This window comes from Elgaria multicarinata, chromosome 6 (assembly GCF_023053635.1).
Source record: "Elgaria multicarinata webbii isolate HBS135686 ecotype San Diego chromosome 6, rElgMul1.1.pri, whole genome shotgun sequence".
In the NCBI taxonomy this organism is placed as follows: domain Eukaryota; kingdom Metazoa; phylum Chordata; class Lepidosauria; order Squamata; family Anguidae; genus Elgaria; species Elgaria multicarinata.
The window spans coordinates 95,351,176-95,367,452 of record NC_086176.1 but is presented as its reverse complement, the minus strand read 5'-3'; the positions used below and the strand labels follow the sequence as shown (position 1 = coordinate 95,367,452).

Here is a 16,277-nt window from a genome sequence, read left to right as displayed (position 1 = left end):
GCTGGTCACCAAAAAACCCTCCTCCAGGGATGAGTTAACGCCCAGGAGCAGTCCACTGTCATTGCTACCCCTCCTGGCTGTCAGTCCCTCATGATCTCCTTCTTTGCAACGAAGGAGACTACAACAAGGCCTTGACAGCCGGCAGGGGAAGGAGTCACCATCGCCCACCAAACACTTATCGTTTCCTTGAGGAAAGAACAAGTGTTTGGCGTGCAGTGATGACGACTCCTGTCAAGAACTTGGCGTGGTCTCCTTCCTTGCAAGGAAGGGAATCATGGAGGCTTGACCCCCACTGGCTGTCAAGCCCTTGAGGTCCCCTTTACACTGGAAGAGGCCACTCTGCCATTTTGCACCAAATGTGTGGTAGCTCACAAAGAGGGTGGATGCTCACTAAACTGCTGAGAAGCTCACACAGTGCCCTGAACTGGGATGGGCAGTGGCGGTGGCACAATGAGGAATCAATGAGCTGGGCACAAGAGAGTGCACCCATCCCGACTTCTGAAATTCGCTCGAGGGCTGCAAGTTGCCACCCCCACTTTCAACATATGAGGGGGTTGCAGGGTCATACTGGTGTACTCCCCCACTGCCAATGTATGCAGTGGCAATAATCCCATTTGGCAATAATCCCATTTGTCAGCCAGGTGAAGTGGCTTGATGCACATACAGATAGATACATACCTAGAGCTTCACATTGAAGACGTGCCAATTGGGATGGCCAATTAGTCTTCCTCTTTGCATGGAGGATCTGTTTGCACCTAGATCTGGACATGCATATAGCTCACTTGGTCTGATATATGGCAAACGGATGCCTTCACTGATTCGGATTTCATATACGTCAGTGTTTTACTGGAATAATTCACCAAAACTAGATATGTGATGGGGTGCCTAGTAAGAAAAATTACACCATTGAATTTGTCAGGCTTTTTGCACACTGCGTTTTCAGGTCCCCATCATGCAGTCTCTTTCGTTCTGCTTCCTGCATGGCCTTTACCAGTGCCTTGTAGAGAGCTATTCACAGCCCTGTAGAGGTGGTGGACATTATAGAGTGTGAAAATGCCAGTGTGATTTTCAACTACATCAGGTAAGAGGCCATTGTTGGACAAGCTGCTGACCTGCTTGATCAGTCCTATGGGAAAACTCACACAGCCGTGAAATAACTATTAAGTTCTAGCCCCCTAGGTAACACTTTGATATTTCAACAGAGATTATTTGCATGATCTGTGAAGCATCTTTATTTATTGTCTGGTGAGTGTCTTGGTTGTGCTTTTAGCATACTTTAAAAAGAAAAAAATGGGGGGGGCACATCATTTAAGTATCTAGTTCTGAGAGGTGTACTGTCTGCTTCTGAATACAATGGTTTCATTGGATTCAGCTATCATGACTAATAGCAATTGATGAAACAATCATTCATGAATTTGTCATTCCTTTCTGAAAGCTATGTAAGCTAGTAGCCATTACCACGTCCTACAAAAGTGAATTGCACACATTAGTCATGCATCGTGTAGTGAAGTGTTTTCTTGTATCTGTCTTGAACCCACATCTAAGACCAAAGGGTCTTCAATTATATCCTTGATTTGATGATGTTATGGATTAAACTTGGAATCTTTCATTCCTTTCTTTCTTATTAACATTTATATAGCACCTTATTTCCTTTTAAAAAAAAGCCATGAAGGTGTGTATAACAATAATGTATAATAAAATGTTATCATAGTAAAAACAAAGCAACAACTCCCACACAAAAATATTAAAAACAATAAAACATTAAGTGCATCATTTAAAAGTCTAAATTAGGAAGATGCATCTTCACATCCTTTCTAAAAGCCAAGAGAGTGTGAGCCAATTGTAGTTCTTGAAGGAGCAAGTTCCACAGTTTGAGAGCAACCTGGGAGGAAGCCCTTTCACATGGGCTCAGCAAACAGGCAGGTGTTAAAAATGGGCAGGTTTACAAGTGTTGCAAAAGAATGATGTATTTGTCTGTGGTTTTTCCATATACTGTAATCTGTGGTCAATTCATTACACTGGGCTGGCTAGAGTGAAGTTACTGATAGACTATATGTCTGACATGAAGATTGCCTCAAATGGAATATGGCCTTATATGTTTTGCATGTGTGCTTTTAATAGATGTAGTGTAGTGTAGTGTTAGTTAAGTGTGTGATGTTCTGTTCTGTTTTCTTTCTTTGCTTGTCTTTTTTTTTCTATTTCTTTGTAGAAAACAATAAAATTGTTAAAACGGAAAAATGGGCAGGTTCATAATGTATGTATGTAGACAATTTGTTGACTCTCCACCAGGCATGGGAACAGAAGGAGAGTGTTCATTTCCGGGACATGGGGAGGGGCAGCAATTTAGACTGGGTCAAAATCATTTTTCTTTTGGCATTTCATGCGGTAAGCTTGTTAACTTTTCTCTCTGTTTATGTTTAAGGTCGCCAAGTTATCCTCCACCAGGCTGTGGGAAAAACAAATCAAAACTAAAACCCGAACAAGACGGCATCTCAAAAACCCACAAGTTATTGAGGAGGACTTGTTCTAGCACAGTTAAAGCTGAGAATGCCTGTGTCACAAAGTCTCACCGAACCTTTGGTCGCTCGTTGTCTAGCGATCCCAGGGCTGAACATGCCATGACCATTAAATCGCACAAACTGTTGAACCATTCCTGCTCAGCAGCCATCAAGCAGGACGAGTGCATCACGTTAAAGCCCCATAAGCTGCTGAGTAGACCATGCTCTGGGGATATGCGGTGTGAGCACAACAGTACTTTGAAGCCCCACAAACTTTTAAGCAGGTCTTATTCCAGTAACCTTCGGATGGATGAGTTAGACGGGCTGAAGAACCACAAGTTACTCAGCAAGACTTACTCCAGTGCTCCCAAGTCATCTAAAATGGAGCTTTTCAAAGAACCCACCATAGCAGAGGGCAGGAGGCTCTCTCTTACCTCAGGGCTTATTGGTATCTTAACACCATCTTCATCATCACCATCACAATCCACTGTGCGTAACCAGTTTTGTTCTGTGGGCTTTCTTTTCTCTTCCCACATATTTCTGAAACAGTTAAACATACGATACGTACGGGAGTGGAAACAGAGTTTCAGTAAAGGGTGTGGCATTGTACCTTTGTTTGCACACTTGGCAAGGTTTCCCATCACCTATATTTTAGACACCAGAGTGTATTCTGAAGTCAGTGGAATGTTTCCAGGTTAAACAAGTTATTGGTTGCAGCCTTAGAAGGCATGTCAGTTTCCACTTACACTGGTGAACCTTACACACTGGAATTATCCTCTTATTCCTGACCAATTTGTTGCATGATATTTGTGGGCGTGATCTGAAGAAGGGTTTATTTTGTGAATTTAGGAATGGGTGGAGATTTCTGCAGGAAATTATTGTCCGTATAGTATCTACATTATCAATGTTAGGAAGACATGTATGTACCCAGTGCCTAACACATTTTAATACTGTACCATTGTTTAGTAGAAATAGTGTAACCAGGCTTCCTCTTCTATCAGACATTACATTCTTTCTCACATAGTGCATTCTGGGTATACCTCCCAAGGAAAAACAGATAGATATCTAAGGAATGCAACAAAGCATTATGGGAAATCTTTAGTAATGAAATGACAATGAGTAGGAAAATTATCCTGGAAGACACTCTGCTATGACTTTTATTTTGATAACACCGAGTGCTGATACAGACATTTGAACTCTTCATCATGTAATAAGCCATTATTTGCTCTGGGGACATAGTGTGAAGGCATCGTAAGGTGTGACATAGGACATCCTTAGATATAGGTGATATGGGCACAGGTACCCTAAATTTAACTCCCAATCTTCAATGGTTTTAAAAATCTGCTGCTATGATTTCAGAATTGTAGCTGAGCAAGGAATTGAACCCTGATCTTCCTGATCCCTGTCTAAGGCCTTAGCTAGACCTAAGGTTTATCCCGGGATCACCTGCTCCCGGGATCCCCTGTGTGTCATTTACATGAGCAGGGATGACCCCCGGACAATCCCGGGATAAACCTTAGGTCTAGCTAAGGCCTAAGACTCTATCCCAGTCTTCCCCAGCCTGGTGTCCTCCAGTTGTGTTGGACAGCAAGTCCCAGCATTCCCAGTCAGCATTGGCCACGCTGGATTGGCATGATGGGAGTTGCAGTCTAACACATCTAGAGTGCAGCAGGGGGGGGCAGTGTGCTACGCTCTCTGCCATATTAGTTTTCCTGCTGCTTCATATTCAAGGATCAACTATAGTAATTATTATTCTTTTTATAACACTGTTTTAAACATGGCTTAATCTTTGGAGGTGGGATCTAGCACGCCTAGCTCCAGGAAGGAGGTTTCTGCACAGAGGCACATTCGTGCTCCATGATCCCAGTAGTTTTCTGGGCACAATTCCAAGTACTGGTGTTAACTTAGCAATCTAAATAACTTTGGCCTGACATGCTTAGGAAAAATGTCTCCTTCAATCTGTGTCCCATGACAACCTATCATACAAACTGCAGTCTCAGTGAATTGTGCTCAGTTATTGTTCTAGCTTTGAATAAAGTTTAAATAGCAAGATGGTGTAGAGCAGCGATGGGATTGTGTGGTCCTCCAGATGTTGTTGGAAGGCAACTCCCACTAGCATGGTCAGTGGTCAAGGATGATGGGAGTTGCAGTCCAACAATAATGCACAGAGGGACACAGGTTCTCCATCCCTGCTTTACATTGTCTCCTTGTGCCTGTTTCGCAGAGATGCATGTGCACATGGCTTGTGCAAGGGTTTGCACATCCTTGTATGCTAGTAGTGGCATTTGTTGTTGACTTCCACTTGCAGCTTTTTTGAATCCTGGCTTTCATCTCTGCTCTGGATATAAAGAGGTAGTTAGGGTCATTCTCTTATTGCAATAATTCTGAAATTGGTGCAGGGATGGGGAGTGGTGGATAAACAGGTAAGGATATAAAATGTTGTCTTATAATGGGTCAAGTCACTGGCACATCTCACCCAGTATAGTCTTGTGCTGCAGGCAGCAGCATTCCGAAAGAGATACAGAGGACTTTCTCAAAGCAACGACATTTACCAGAGCAGCTATCTTAGATCCATTAACTGGGTGTTGGGGAATGATGACCCCCCTCCAGCTCCCATCAACCCCACCCAGAATGCCAAAGGTTAGGGATGATGGAGTGGCAGTCTGGAGCGCCACAATTTCCCCACCTCTTGTTTTAATTGGGGGTGGTGAGGATTGAACCAGGGCGTTTATGCGTTCCAAGCCTGCTCTCTATCACAGTTCAGCAACAGTTGTTAGTACAGTTGTTAGTACAGCACCCTTTCTGATCCTCTGTACCAATATGAAAACTGACGCAGGAAACCCAGCCCTGATCAGCATTGGTGTTACATCTGAATTGGGTTTGGCTATGTAAGTATGTAGAAACACTGTTATACAAGAAGAGATTGGGTTTTTAACAATATATGTGTTTATTAAAAGAGCAATGTTCAGTTAACTTTTCTAGAACATAGAATAGTATTTATTTATTTTAGAACAAATGGTGAGTCCTCTATTTAAGGACTATATATTAAATGGATTTTTGGAACTGGGATTTTAGATAAATAAATAAATAGAATAGAATAGAATAGAATAGAATAGAATAGAATAGTATTTAAGGTTGGATGCACTACTTTCAGGGACTGGTTTGCTTTTTTAAAAAAATCAAGTAAAAACCAATGAAATGGCAGGTGGAAGCACTGCTTCACAGAGCATATCATTCAACCGGAATTAACTACCACAAGATGTAGTCATGGCCACCAACTTAGCTTTAAAGGGGATTAGATAGATTCATGTGGAGTAGGGCTATCAATGGCTACTTATCAAGGTGGCTATATATTATTTCCAGTATCAAAGGCACTGAACACCAGTCACTGGAGAATGTGGGCATCCTATTGCAGTCAGGTCCTATTGTGGGCTTTCTTTGGACATCTGGTTGGCCACTGTGGGAACAGAATGTTGGACTAGATTGGCCTTTGGTCTGGTCCAACATGGTACCGCACACGTTCTTGAACCCTGAGAACTACATAGCATTTTGGATGTCTGCAACTTGGCAAATTCATAGTTTGTATTAAAGCCTCCGATTTCCGACAATAATATTACCAATAGCCTCGCTCATCCTGATGCTACTTCTACTTTCTTTTTCTTTTTAAACAGCCAACGTATGGTGCAAAATCTGTTCCGATCAGAGACCACGGCTTTCTTGTGCAGGTAGGACACAATGCCGAATCTGTTTCAGCAACCTGGAGGAGATTGAGCTGCTTGTTAATTATTTTAAGCAGGTTGTATTATTCTCTTTTCCATTGTTCTCAGACAATTGAGTTTGCTGAGCAGCGGATACCGGTACTGAACGAATACTGTGTGGTTTGCGATGAACCACACGTGTTCCAGAATGGGCCCATGCTGAGGGTAAGTTAATGACCTTGTAACTAAACTGTGTTATCTGCTAGCTTTTTAAGTAAATGTGCAGTAGAATTATAGAATAAGAAGGGACCTTGGGGTCATCTAATCCAACCACCTGCTGAATGCAGGATCTGCAATGGATTCTGCTTAAATATGTCCAGCGAAGAGAGACCAGCAGCTCCTGAGGCAGTCTTTTCAGGGCCGGCCCTACCATTAGGCAGAGAGGGACAGTTCCTCAGGCAGCAGAAGCTGGAAGACAGCAGCAAGGTGTTAGAAGAGGGAGCTGAATGCTACGTGGCCTGCCTTATACCCCCAAAGATAGCCTGCTTTAGGGGTAGTAAAGGATGCTGTCCTGTTGCCAGTCAGCTTCTGTACACAGAATGGGAGCAAGTGCCAACTTGTTCTTTGTCTCAGGCAGCAAATTGTCTTGGGTCAGCCCTGAATCTGTTCCACTTCGAAACAGCTCTTACCATGAGGATGTTTCTCCTAAAGTTTAGCCAGCATCGGCTTCTTTGCAATGCACCTGTTATAGTTCTGTCCTCTGGAGCGATAGAGAACATGTCTGCACCATGTTCTGTGTGACAGCCTTTTCGATATCTGAAGGTCGCTATCACATTTCCCCTTTATCTTCTCTTCTACAGGCTAAACATATCCAGCTCTTTCATTAGATGTGGTCAAATATAGCTCTGTGGCAAACAGTCGATAAAGAGTGTTTCTATAGCCCTGCATGGTTTGGGATGGGTGTACCTTGGACAGCTCCTCTCCTGATATAATCTGTGTCTCTACAGGATCCTTGTTGCGTATTCAATGGGTCAAACCTATGGAAGTAGTGTTTAGGGTATTTGTTTATTTATTTAAATTTATTTTTAGGCAACAGCCCTATAAAATAGACCACTATTTCATCTCCGTATTATAGATGATCTGAGGCTGAGAGAACAGCGGCTTGTCTAGTATGTGGCCATCTCCTTCTCCTCTTTCTGGTATCTGTGGTTTCTATTCTCTGTATTCCTTCACTTTAGGACTATTGTGTGTTTTGCTGCCTGAGTTCAGTCTTCATTTTACTGTGTCCTTTTTATTTTTCTGTAATGCTTTCTTAACCAATTAACTTACCAATTAACTTACCAATTTAACTTGTAAGCTAAAGTGGGAAATAATTTCCTCCCTTCTTCCACATCACATTCCAGTGATTAAAAGAAAAGAAAGAAATATCCCACTGCAAGTTGCTTTAGCTGTACCTGGGACAGGGTTCCTCCCAGTGAGGTAGTCAGTAGCATTTGTGGGCCTTTGTTCTTGGTGCACAGCTGGTTCTTTCTGAGGGAATCTGGCTTGTAGTTCATACACTGCTTCTGACAGGAAAAAAAATCAAGTTCTTTGGCCCAGCCAGGGTGCTTATGTGTGGACAGCTGCTCATAAAACAAATAGCTAGATAGCCAATATTTGGGACTAACACAGTAACTACACTTATTAGCCATCATGACTGAGAAGTAGGAGGGGGAAATCATATATTCGTTTTGAAATGAAGAGGGTCAGGAAAAGGACCAGCCAAGAGGCCATGCACATACTAGCCATCATGGTGGCAAGTGAGGGCTAGAGCCATGTCACCGCACCTGCAATTCCATGCAGGTGCAGTGTGGCACACCTGCAGCACATGAACTGGGGTTATGGGAGAGAATAGAGGAGAACACACAAATTAAGTTGAAAGGATGGGCTTGAGGTGGCCATGGACCCATGGGCGCTAGTCCTGTCCACTACTGAAACTGGGTGCTGCCTCTCCTGATGACCACACAGAAAACTCCAGTATTGGGGGCAGTATGCCTCTATTTAGCAGTTGCTGGGAACATGAGTGCTATTGCACTAATGTCCTACTTGTGGGCTTTCTACAGGCATTTCACCACTGTGTGAACAGAAGGCTGGACTAGATGGACCATTGGTCTGATTCAGCATGGCTCTTCTTATGCTCTTAAGTCATTCTCACAGTGGACATTCATCAGGGAGGGGGAGGATCTGATGCATGGTTCCAGAATCGCTCAGGGCTAGTTTGCTTTACACCACCCTGAGACTCCCTCTTTGTTGACTGCCGGGAGGGCTTCATGTGAACTCCCCTAATATCACTGCACACCACCACATTGGGCAACCTTCAGCCCTCTAGACATTGTTGGCCCTCCCCATTGACTATGCTGGCTGGGGCTGGTGGGTGTTGCAGTCCAACCACATCCAAAAGGCCACAAGTTGTCCACTCCGAGTCTATACCAACACCCACATGGACACAGCCAGTGACGGCAAGTAGAAAGTCCATGGGGCCTCCCCGTTCCTTGACAGCCAGTCAGCGGTAGGGACTGGTAATACCAGCATGCCCCTCCACACAGGCTGCTGCGGCCTTTTGCTCCCCAGTCAGCTAGAGTAAATTCAAGGAGCACACTGGAGACCACTGAACGGCCATTTGGTGCAAAGGTTCTCTGGGTGCAACTTTGCACGGGGGGGAAATGAGTCTTGAAGCAGACGGCATTCACATATACGGTATCAGCAGTGCTTTTTGAGCTTGATTTCCAGAGCGGCTGTCTCACTGCGACAGCTTTGCTCTCCCCTCTCCCCACCCTGCCGCTTCCAACTCTATTCATGCAGAGTCTCTGGGATATTTCCGTTTCATTTGTGCCCGTCAGGCAGGGCTCTTTGAGGGGAACCTCAGGGAGGCAGAGGGTTTCTCATTCAGCTGCTTGGCACATAGCAAAGTCCGTGGACTCCACTGCTGCTGCTGCTGCTGCCTCCCTCTCGATAAACGGCTTCAAAGCAATCCCAGAATAACAATGAAGAAGGTGAGGAATCGAAGAGGAGACCGTCCACAGCTGGACCTAAGCACGCACAGAAATAAACAAAGGGGTGGGGGGGTGATGGTTCACTGCGAATAGACTGTAGCAGGTTCAAGCTCGACCTTTTTTTTTTTAAAAAAAAAATAGAAACGAGGCCAAGGCATGTGATTTGACCTTTTAAAAAGAGGAAAGTCAAGCTGTGGCATGAATTAAATCACGCAACAGAACCAGCCAGCTGGAGTTTCTTTTGGATAAGCTGCTAGGAAACACACCAGTCCTGGGCTCTTCCACCCCTGCACAGGCCACAGCTAGTCCCAGGACAGCATTTGTGACACACACACACACACACCACACACCATTGCAAGCTCTGGAAAGAGAAGGAAAGAGAATGGACCGAGGCACTGGGAATGCTGCCTTGAGATATTCACCGGGGTTGGGGAGTTCCATTTCTTCTTCCATTTTTCAGATTGAAGTTGCTTTTCACCATTTCTTTCTTCCATAAATCTTTCACTTGTATTTGTTAATTCAGCTTTAATCCACCCATTTTGGGGGGGATTTCAGTTACGGAAGACCTGATGGGTGGCCAACTCCACAGAGTTCTGCACTGAGGGCCACATTCCCACAGAGATAATCTCTCAGGGGCCACACGCCAGCAGCGAGTGGGGCCAGTTTCATCCTTCTCCCACCCCTGGTCTGTAGATTATCACCACCCCACAGTGTCTCTCCTTTTCTGTCTTGACAAACTCATGGATGAGAGAGAACAAGAACATTGTGGGGTGATGATGAGCTTACAATAAGTTCATCACCACCTCACACTCCCACTCCCACTCTCCTACTGTGTCTAACACACACTCTCATTTTCACTCTCTCCATCACTCTAACTCACTCTCTCTCTCTCTCTTACAATGCACAGCCAACACCACTGCACCATTCCATCATTCCATCCTCTGGCTTCCTGGGGCTCATGGCCCCCTTGCTGGCTTGCTTGAGAAGCTCCTAAAGACTGTCTTTGCTCCCCAGAATGCTCCTCCGGCTCCTTCCCTCTGTGAATTTAATGGCCTTGCACCCTCTCGTGACCCTTACTTCCTCTTTCTGTTCTGGCTGCAGTTTTTGGTTTCTCGGGTGAGCTGACTTCTGGCTCAAGGAGGAGTTACTGTCTTGGGCAGGAGGAGGTAAATTTGGGGACCAATAACTCTGGCAGCCCCTGATTACCTTTGCCCATCACTGTTGGCTTCTTCAAGGTTGCCCCAATCCTGCTGAATCCTTCAAGCTGTGTAAATTGTGTCTGCTCTCCCCTCTTCCCCTCTGGCTTTCAAGATTTACAAGGCATTGCCAATTTTCAAGACAGGCATTCTAGAAGCTTGTATATTATTTTATTATTTTATTTGATTAATACAGTTTATGATACGACACTAAATTCTGCACCTAATATCTTTTCCTGAATTCTTTCTTCAGGAATAAATTAGCACAAGATGTAGAGATGGCTACCAACTAGGATAGCTTTGGAAGGGGATTAGACAAATCCTATGGAGGAGAAGGCTATTAGTGGCTAATAGTCCTGATGGCTCTATGCTACCTCCAGTTTTGGGGGAAGTATTCCTCTGTGTACCAGTTACTGGGAGAGATGGGTGGGAGGGTACTGTTGCACTTCTGTCATATTTTGGGCTTTTCACAGATGGTTGGCCACTGTATAAACAGAACATTGGACTGGTCAGGCCTTAGATCTAATCCAGAAGGGCTGTTCTTATGTGCTTATAATAGAAAATGGTATTACACCACAATGGGCCTTTTCACGCTAAACCATGGTTAGGCCACTAACCCTTTTGCAGCAAATGATTAGTGAGCATGTTTAAACCATGGTCATGTAGCCACCATGGTTAGAAAGGTTCACACGAAACACTAAGTCAGGGTTCACACAACACACTAAGTCATAATGTTTTGTTTGAAATGCTTAACCACTGAGGCTTAGCATGTTGTCTGAACAGGGCCATTGATTCTGTATCCCAAAGCAAATAGCATCTCTTTAAAATCAAACAGTTCCAGGCACTTGAGCGACATTGTTTTTAGTAGGCAGCAACGCAGTTCAATCTCCGTTCAATTGTGACGTTATTATTTATTTATTTACAGCATTTTAACCCATTCTTCAGCTAAAAAAGGCACTCCGTCTCTGCTCTCAGGCATACAATCCAAAACACTCTACAAAAAGGAAAAGGGATGGGGAGGGAGGAGGAAAAAAGCGAAACTCCGGCACCAATTCTTAGTTTCGAAGTTCTCATTGGTGTTTTTTCTAGCAGGGGAGGGAAAAACAAGGTACCTGCAGTTATATTTTCTTCGGTCAATGTTTAGGGCTAGGTTGATCTCCCCCTTGTCATAATGTTCTTCCTGGTAGGCAGGGGGTGCAGCCTCCCAGTGGCCCTTGATTCTGTAGATTATACGATCCTCCGGGCAGGAACCCATTTTTATTACATGACTCTGTAAAACAGGGATCCCAAAGGTGGTGTCTGCAGGCGCTATGCCCCCCCCACCAATTTTTTAAAAAAGTTATTTAATTTTTTCTGATGTTTTAATATAGGTACATGGATTTTTATGAAATTCTCATAGTTTTCTAGCAAATTTACGTAGGCTTCAGCAAAAATGGACCAAATACCCAAATAATTAACCATTTGAAGGTGGTGCCACCCATTCAAATATTGAAAGCATTGTAAGGCCTTAGATCCATTGCATTACAGGAAGTGAGTGTTTATCCTTCCAGTATTCTGATATCAAAAGGCTGCAGAAAATCCATTTACACCATCCATTTGCTAACTTCTATGGAACAGGTAAATAATTTTAAAAAGCATGTATGTCAGGGAATATTAAAGACCAGCATTAAGTTGTCCATGCCATTGTATCAGATGGCAACTAGAGAGATTGATGGACCATCAGAAAGACAGCACAATATTTTTCCTCTTCAATTTGTAATTTTTTCTCTAGGGCGCCACCATGCGTTGAAATCTCCAACCATGTCTCCACCTTAATGTCAAAGCCAGGACAGTTGGCAATGGAGCACACAGGAACACTGTACAAACATCTCCATGTTTGCCTCCCTTGAAAAGCAAAGTTTTGTTTATGTGTCTGCATTAAGTAGGGCTTTATTATTTGATCATTAATTTTTGGTTAATTATCAGAATTGAAGCTGTTTAATCAATTCAGGCTACAATCCTATACACGTTTATCATTAGGGATGGACGAGAATTTAATCCCTGTTTGCAAATCATACAGACATGTCTCATTTGCAGCTTTAAACATGAACGCAAGTGCTTTTTTTAAAAAGAAATGTTCACAAATCCTGAAATTTGCAATCGGGTTTGAAAAAAATGCATATGTTTTCAAAAATTCATACTTCGAAACCTGCATGTTTTCAGACTTTAGTCAGTGGGCTAGAAGTGAGCACTTTTGTAAAATATGTACTTCCCAATTTGAAATGTGTGATTTTGAAATTCAAATGAGTAAAAACAAAAGCGGTTGAAAATGAAATCAAAAGTGAGCCAAAATGAGCTTCAAAGTGAATTCTGGAGAAAGTTGGCAAACTCAAAAAATCACTGGTTCTCCCATGCTTACTTATCATAATATCATAGGATTGGAATGGATCTTGGAGGTGATCAAGTTCTGTTCAGTGCAAGGATCTTGTAACTACAGCATCCCTGACAGATAGCCAGTCAGTACCCACTTAAATACTTTCAGTAGCGGAGAGCCAACCACTTCCAGAGGCCGCCTATTCCGCTGTTGAACAGCTCTTACAGTTAGGACATTTCTCCAATTTTTAGCCAAAATGTGATGCCTTACAATTTTGGTTCTAATCCTGTCTCCTGGAGCAACAGAAAACAATTCTGGTCCACCTTCTGTATAGCAGTACTTCAGATATGTAAAGAGTATCCCCTTAATCGTCTCTTCTCAGGCAAAACACACCCAACTGTTTCAACTGCTCCTCGTATGACATTGTTTCTAGACGCCCCTCACCATCATAGTCACCATTGTCTGGACATATTTCAGTTTGTCAATATCATTCTCAAAATATGGTGTCAATTAAACTGGGAGTAAGTTCTATTAAATACAGTGGTGCTTTCTTCTACATAGAGAGGCACACGATTGGCCTGTAAATCAATGCATGGGGGAAAACAGTTCTACAGAAAATACATACTTTTTTTTTAAGATCATGCACAAATGTGCATTAGCAGGGATAATCTTAGAAGAGGCATTCCCCTTTGCCAGTCACACAGGAGAGAATGCCTCTTTTAACAGGACACTTAGCGTTTTTAAAACTTACTTGTGTTCAAAATCTTTGGTTTAAAAATAAAAAAATAAATCTGCGGACCAATTTATCAAAGACATGTTTTAGCTGGTCCACACTTTTTGTTTTGTTTTTAAATAGATTAGTCTAACCCATTAATCAAGTAAATGTTGCAGCCTTGATATTAAAGTACACATAGCAAATGAGAAGTGGTGTAGTTTAGTGGCCATGAATGTGAATTGCAAATCAGCTATGAAATTGTCTGGGTGGTCTCTTAGGCCATTTCTACACCTGCCTTTTTCCCGGGATCATCCCTGGGCATCCAAATGCCACATGGGGATCCTGGGAGCAGGCAGGAATGATCCCTCCATTTTCCTGGGATAATCTTTAGGTGTAGAAAGGGCCTTAAACATGTCAGTCTCTCGCTTAGCTTCAGCCCTCTTCAACCTTTACAATGTGGAGAAAGTAATACTGGCCTATAGTTTTATTAAGATAACACATGTGAAGTCCTACAAATGCTCAAAGATAGCCAGACAGATAGCCTGTTCTCTAGAGCAGTTGTGGACAGAAGATAGATCTGGATCTATTGGTATATCTCTGTTTGATTTGCATTAAATTGGCAAGGATCTCTGACTCCCAATTGTTTTATAGTAGCAGTAACAACATGACTCCCTCTCCAATCCCTGCCTAAATTATTCTGCTGAATGGAAAAGAATTGTGGGTAACCAGCAATAGATTCTTGTGTGGATTACTTCATTCAGATCTAGTACTCAGAACAAATTCCTGTGTTCAGAATTCTTTAATTCTATCTCTCTCTTTTTTTTTTTTTTTTTTTGCTCCTTCCACCAGTTGGTAGATCTTTTTGGAGTAGGTGGATCTGGCTGGTAGATCTGGAGGGTTCTAGGGGGAAAAAGTAGTTCCCACATATCTGATGTTGGTCTATCTAGCGATGGATGGACTCACTCCTGTCCATATGCTGTGGGCACTGAGCAAGCTCCCATTTTGCCTAAAAATGACAGCTCAGCCTTTTCATAAAGGGCCCTTTTGCACAAATGGTGGCCATAAAGGAGCCATTTACACAAAATTGCAGGCAAAAATGTTCTACTTAGACAATCTGCGCTTGTAATTTTGTGCAAATTTGCCCCTTTATGGCTATTTGCACAAAACACCCTTTACGAAAGCGTCAGAGCTGCCATTTTGCAGTTTGGAGGAGGAGCATGGCCTGCTGCACTTGCCTGACTTGGCGTGTACCAAATCTGACAAGCATAGCACTTCACAGACTCCAGTCCAGGGGCCAAACAAGCAAGAAATAGCTGAGCTTTGAGCCCAAAACAGAGACCTGCAACATCCCTAGGCCTATCCCTGCTCTGAAATTGCAAGGTTCTGCAACTAGAAGTACTCACAAATCACCCTAATTGCAAAACTGTGACCTTTCAGTTCAGACGTTTCATTGTTGCACATCACAAACGATAAACTATTTAGCAAGTGGTGATCGCTGTGTTTGGCTCTTGGCAAGCGTTAGATGTTTTGTTCTCTAACATTGTCGTAGAAGCCTCTGCCAAGTCAAAAGGCAGTGTGTAGATTGCCCCTAAATGAAAATGAAGGTGTCTGGATTCAAATCAGAATATCTCCATTCCAATCCCAAGTGATCTGTAAAATAATAATAATATTAATGCAAGAAGAGTTTTAATCTTGCTTTTATCCATGAAAACCCGTGCACCGAGGGCCAGACTACGTGTTGGGCCTTTTCAGACAACACAATAAGCCCTGGTTAGGCTGGTAACTTTTTTGCAGCAAATGCTTAATAGATGTGTTTAAGCCATGGCCATGTAGCTGCTATGGTTAAGATGGTTCACACAATACGCTAAGTCATGGTTCAGATGACGTTCTAAGTCATACCTTTTATGACTTAGCTTTTATATTGTATTTTTTAATTATGGTTTTATACTGTTGTTTTATACTTTGAATGTTTTTAATTTTTGTGAACCACCCAGAGAGCTCCAGCTATTGGGCGGTATAAAAATGTAATTAATAATTAATTAATTAATAACGTTTGTCTCAAGATTCTTAAGCACCGTGGCTTAGCATGTCATCTGAACAGGGACTTTATGTGATAAACATGCCTTGTTTGGTAAAAGTGTGTTTCCGATGTCCACTTCTATTTTGAAAGCAAAGCAGCTGTGGAGACACAACCAAGAATATGTTCCCAATCTATATCGGGGCTTCACATCAGTTTCCTTCTGACCCCCGATCTCAGGCTGCTATTTGTGCCTGATAATTCTGTTTACTGTATAATGTGACCATATGAAAAGGAGGACAGGGCTCCTGTATCTTTAACAGTGGTATTGAAAAGGAAATTTCAGCAGGTGTCATTTGTATATATGAAGAACCTGGTGAAATTCCCTCTTCATCACACCAGTGAAAGCTGCAGGTGCCCTGCCCTCTTTTAAATCTGGTCACTCTAGTATAGCTCCTGCACTTTAACTGTTGTGATGAAAAAGGAATTTCACCAGGTTCTCCATATATACAAATGACACCTGCTGAAATTCCCTTTTCTATGCAACTGTTAAATATATAGGAGCCCTGCCCTCCTTTTCATATGGTCACCCTAGTTTACTGCAAACTGGACCTTTAGGGACAAATGGCTCCATCAAGAGGGGAGATTTTCACCAGGAATCAGATACAGGGGACCTAATCCACTTCAAGGGCATGATTTTGATGGGACTCTATATGGTGCATTCTTTTAAAAATAGAAATAGCCTGTTTAAGTTCCCATTTTAGAAAA

The 16,277-nt window shown here is 42.8% G+C and overlaps 1 protein-coding gene across 2 annotated transcripts in view; it reads left to right on the top strand.

Annotated features, from left to right (window-relative positions):
* Positions 1-16,277, top strand: part of PARP8 (poly(ADP-ribose) polymerase family member 8) — a 192,734-nt gene that overhangs the window by 143,744 nt on the left and 32,713 nt on the right. For both annotated transcript variants that reach the window (XM_063128667.1, XM_063128668.1), the window contains 3 exons: positions 2,423-2,987; positions 6,170-6,223; positions 6,326-6,421. In XM_063128667.1, the coding sequence (XP_062984737.1) occupies positions 2,423-2,987; positions 6,170-6,223; positions 6,326-6,421 (715 nt within the window). The remainder of the gene's footprint in view (positions 1-2,422; positions 2,988-6,169; positions 6,224-6,325; positions 6,422-16,277) is intronic.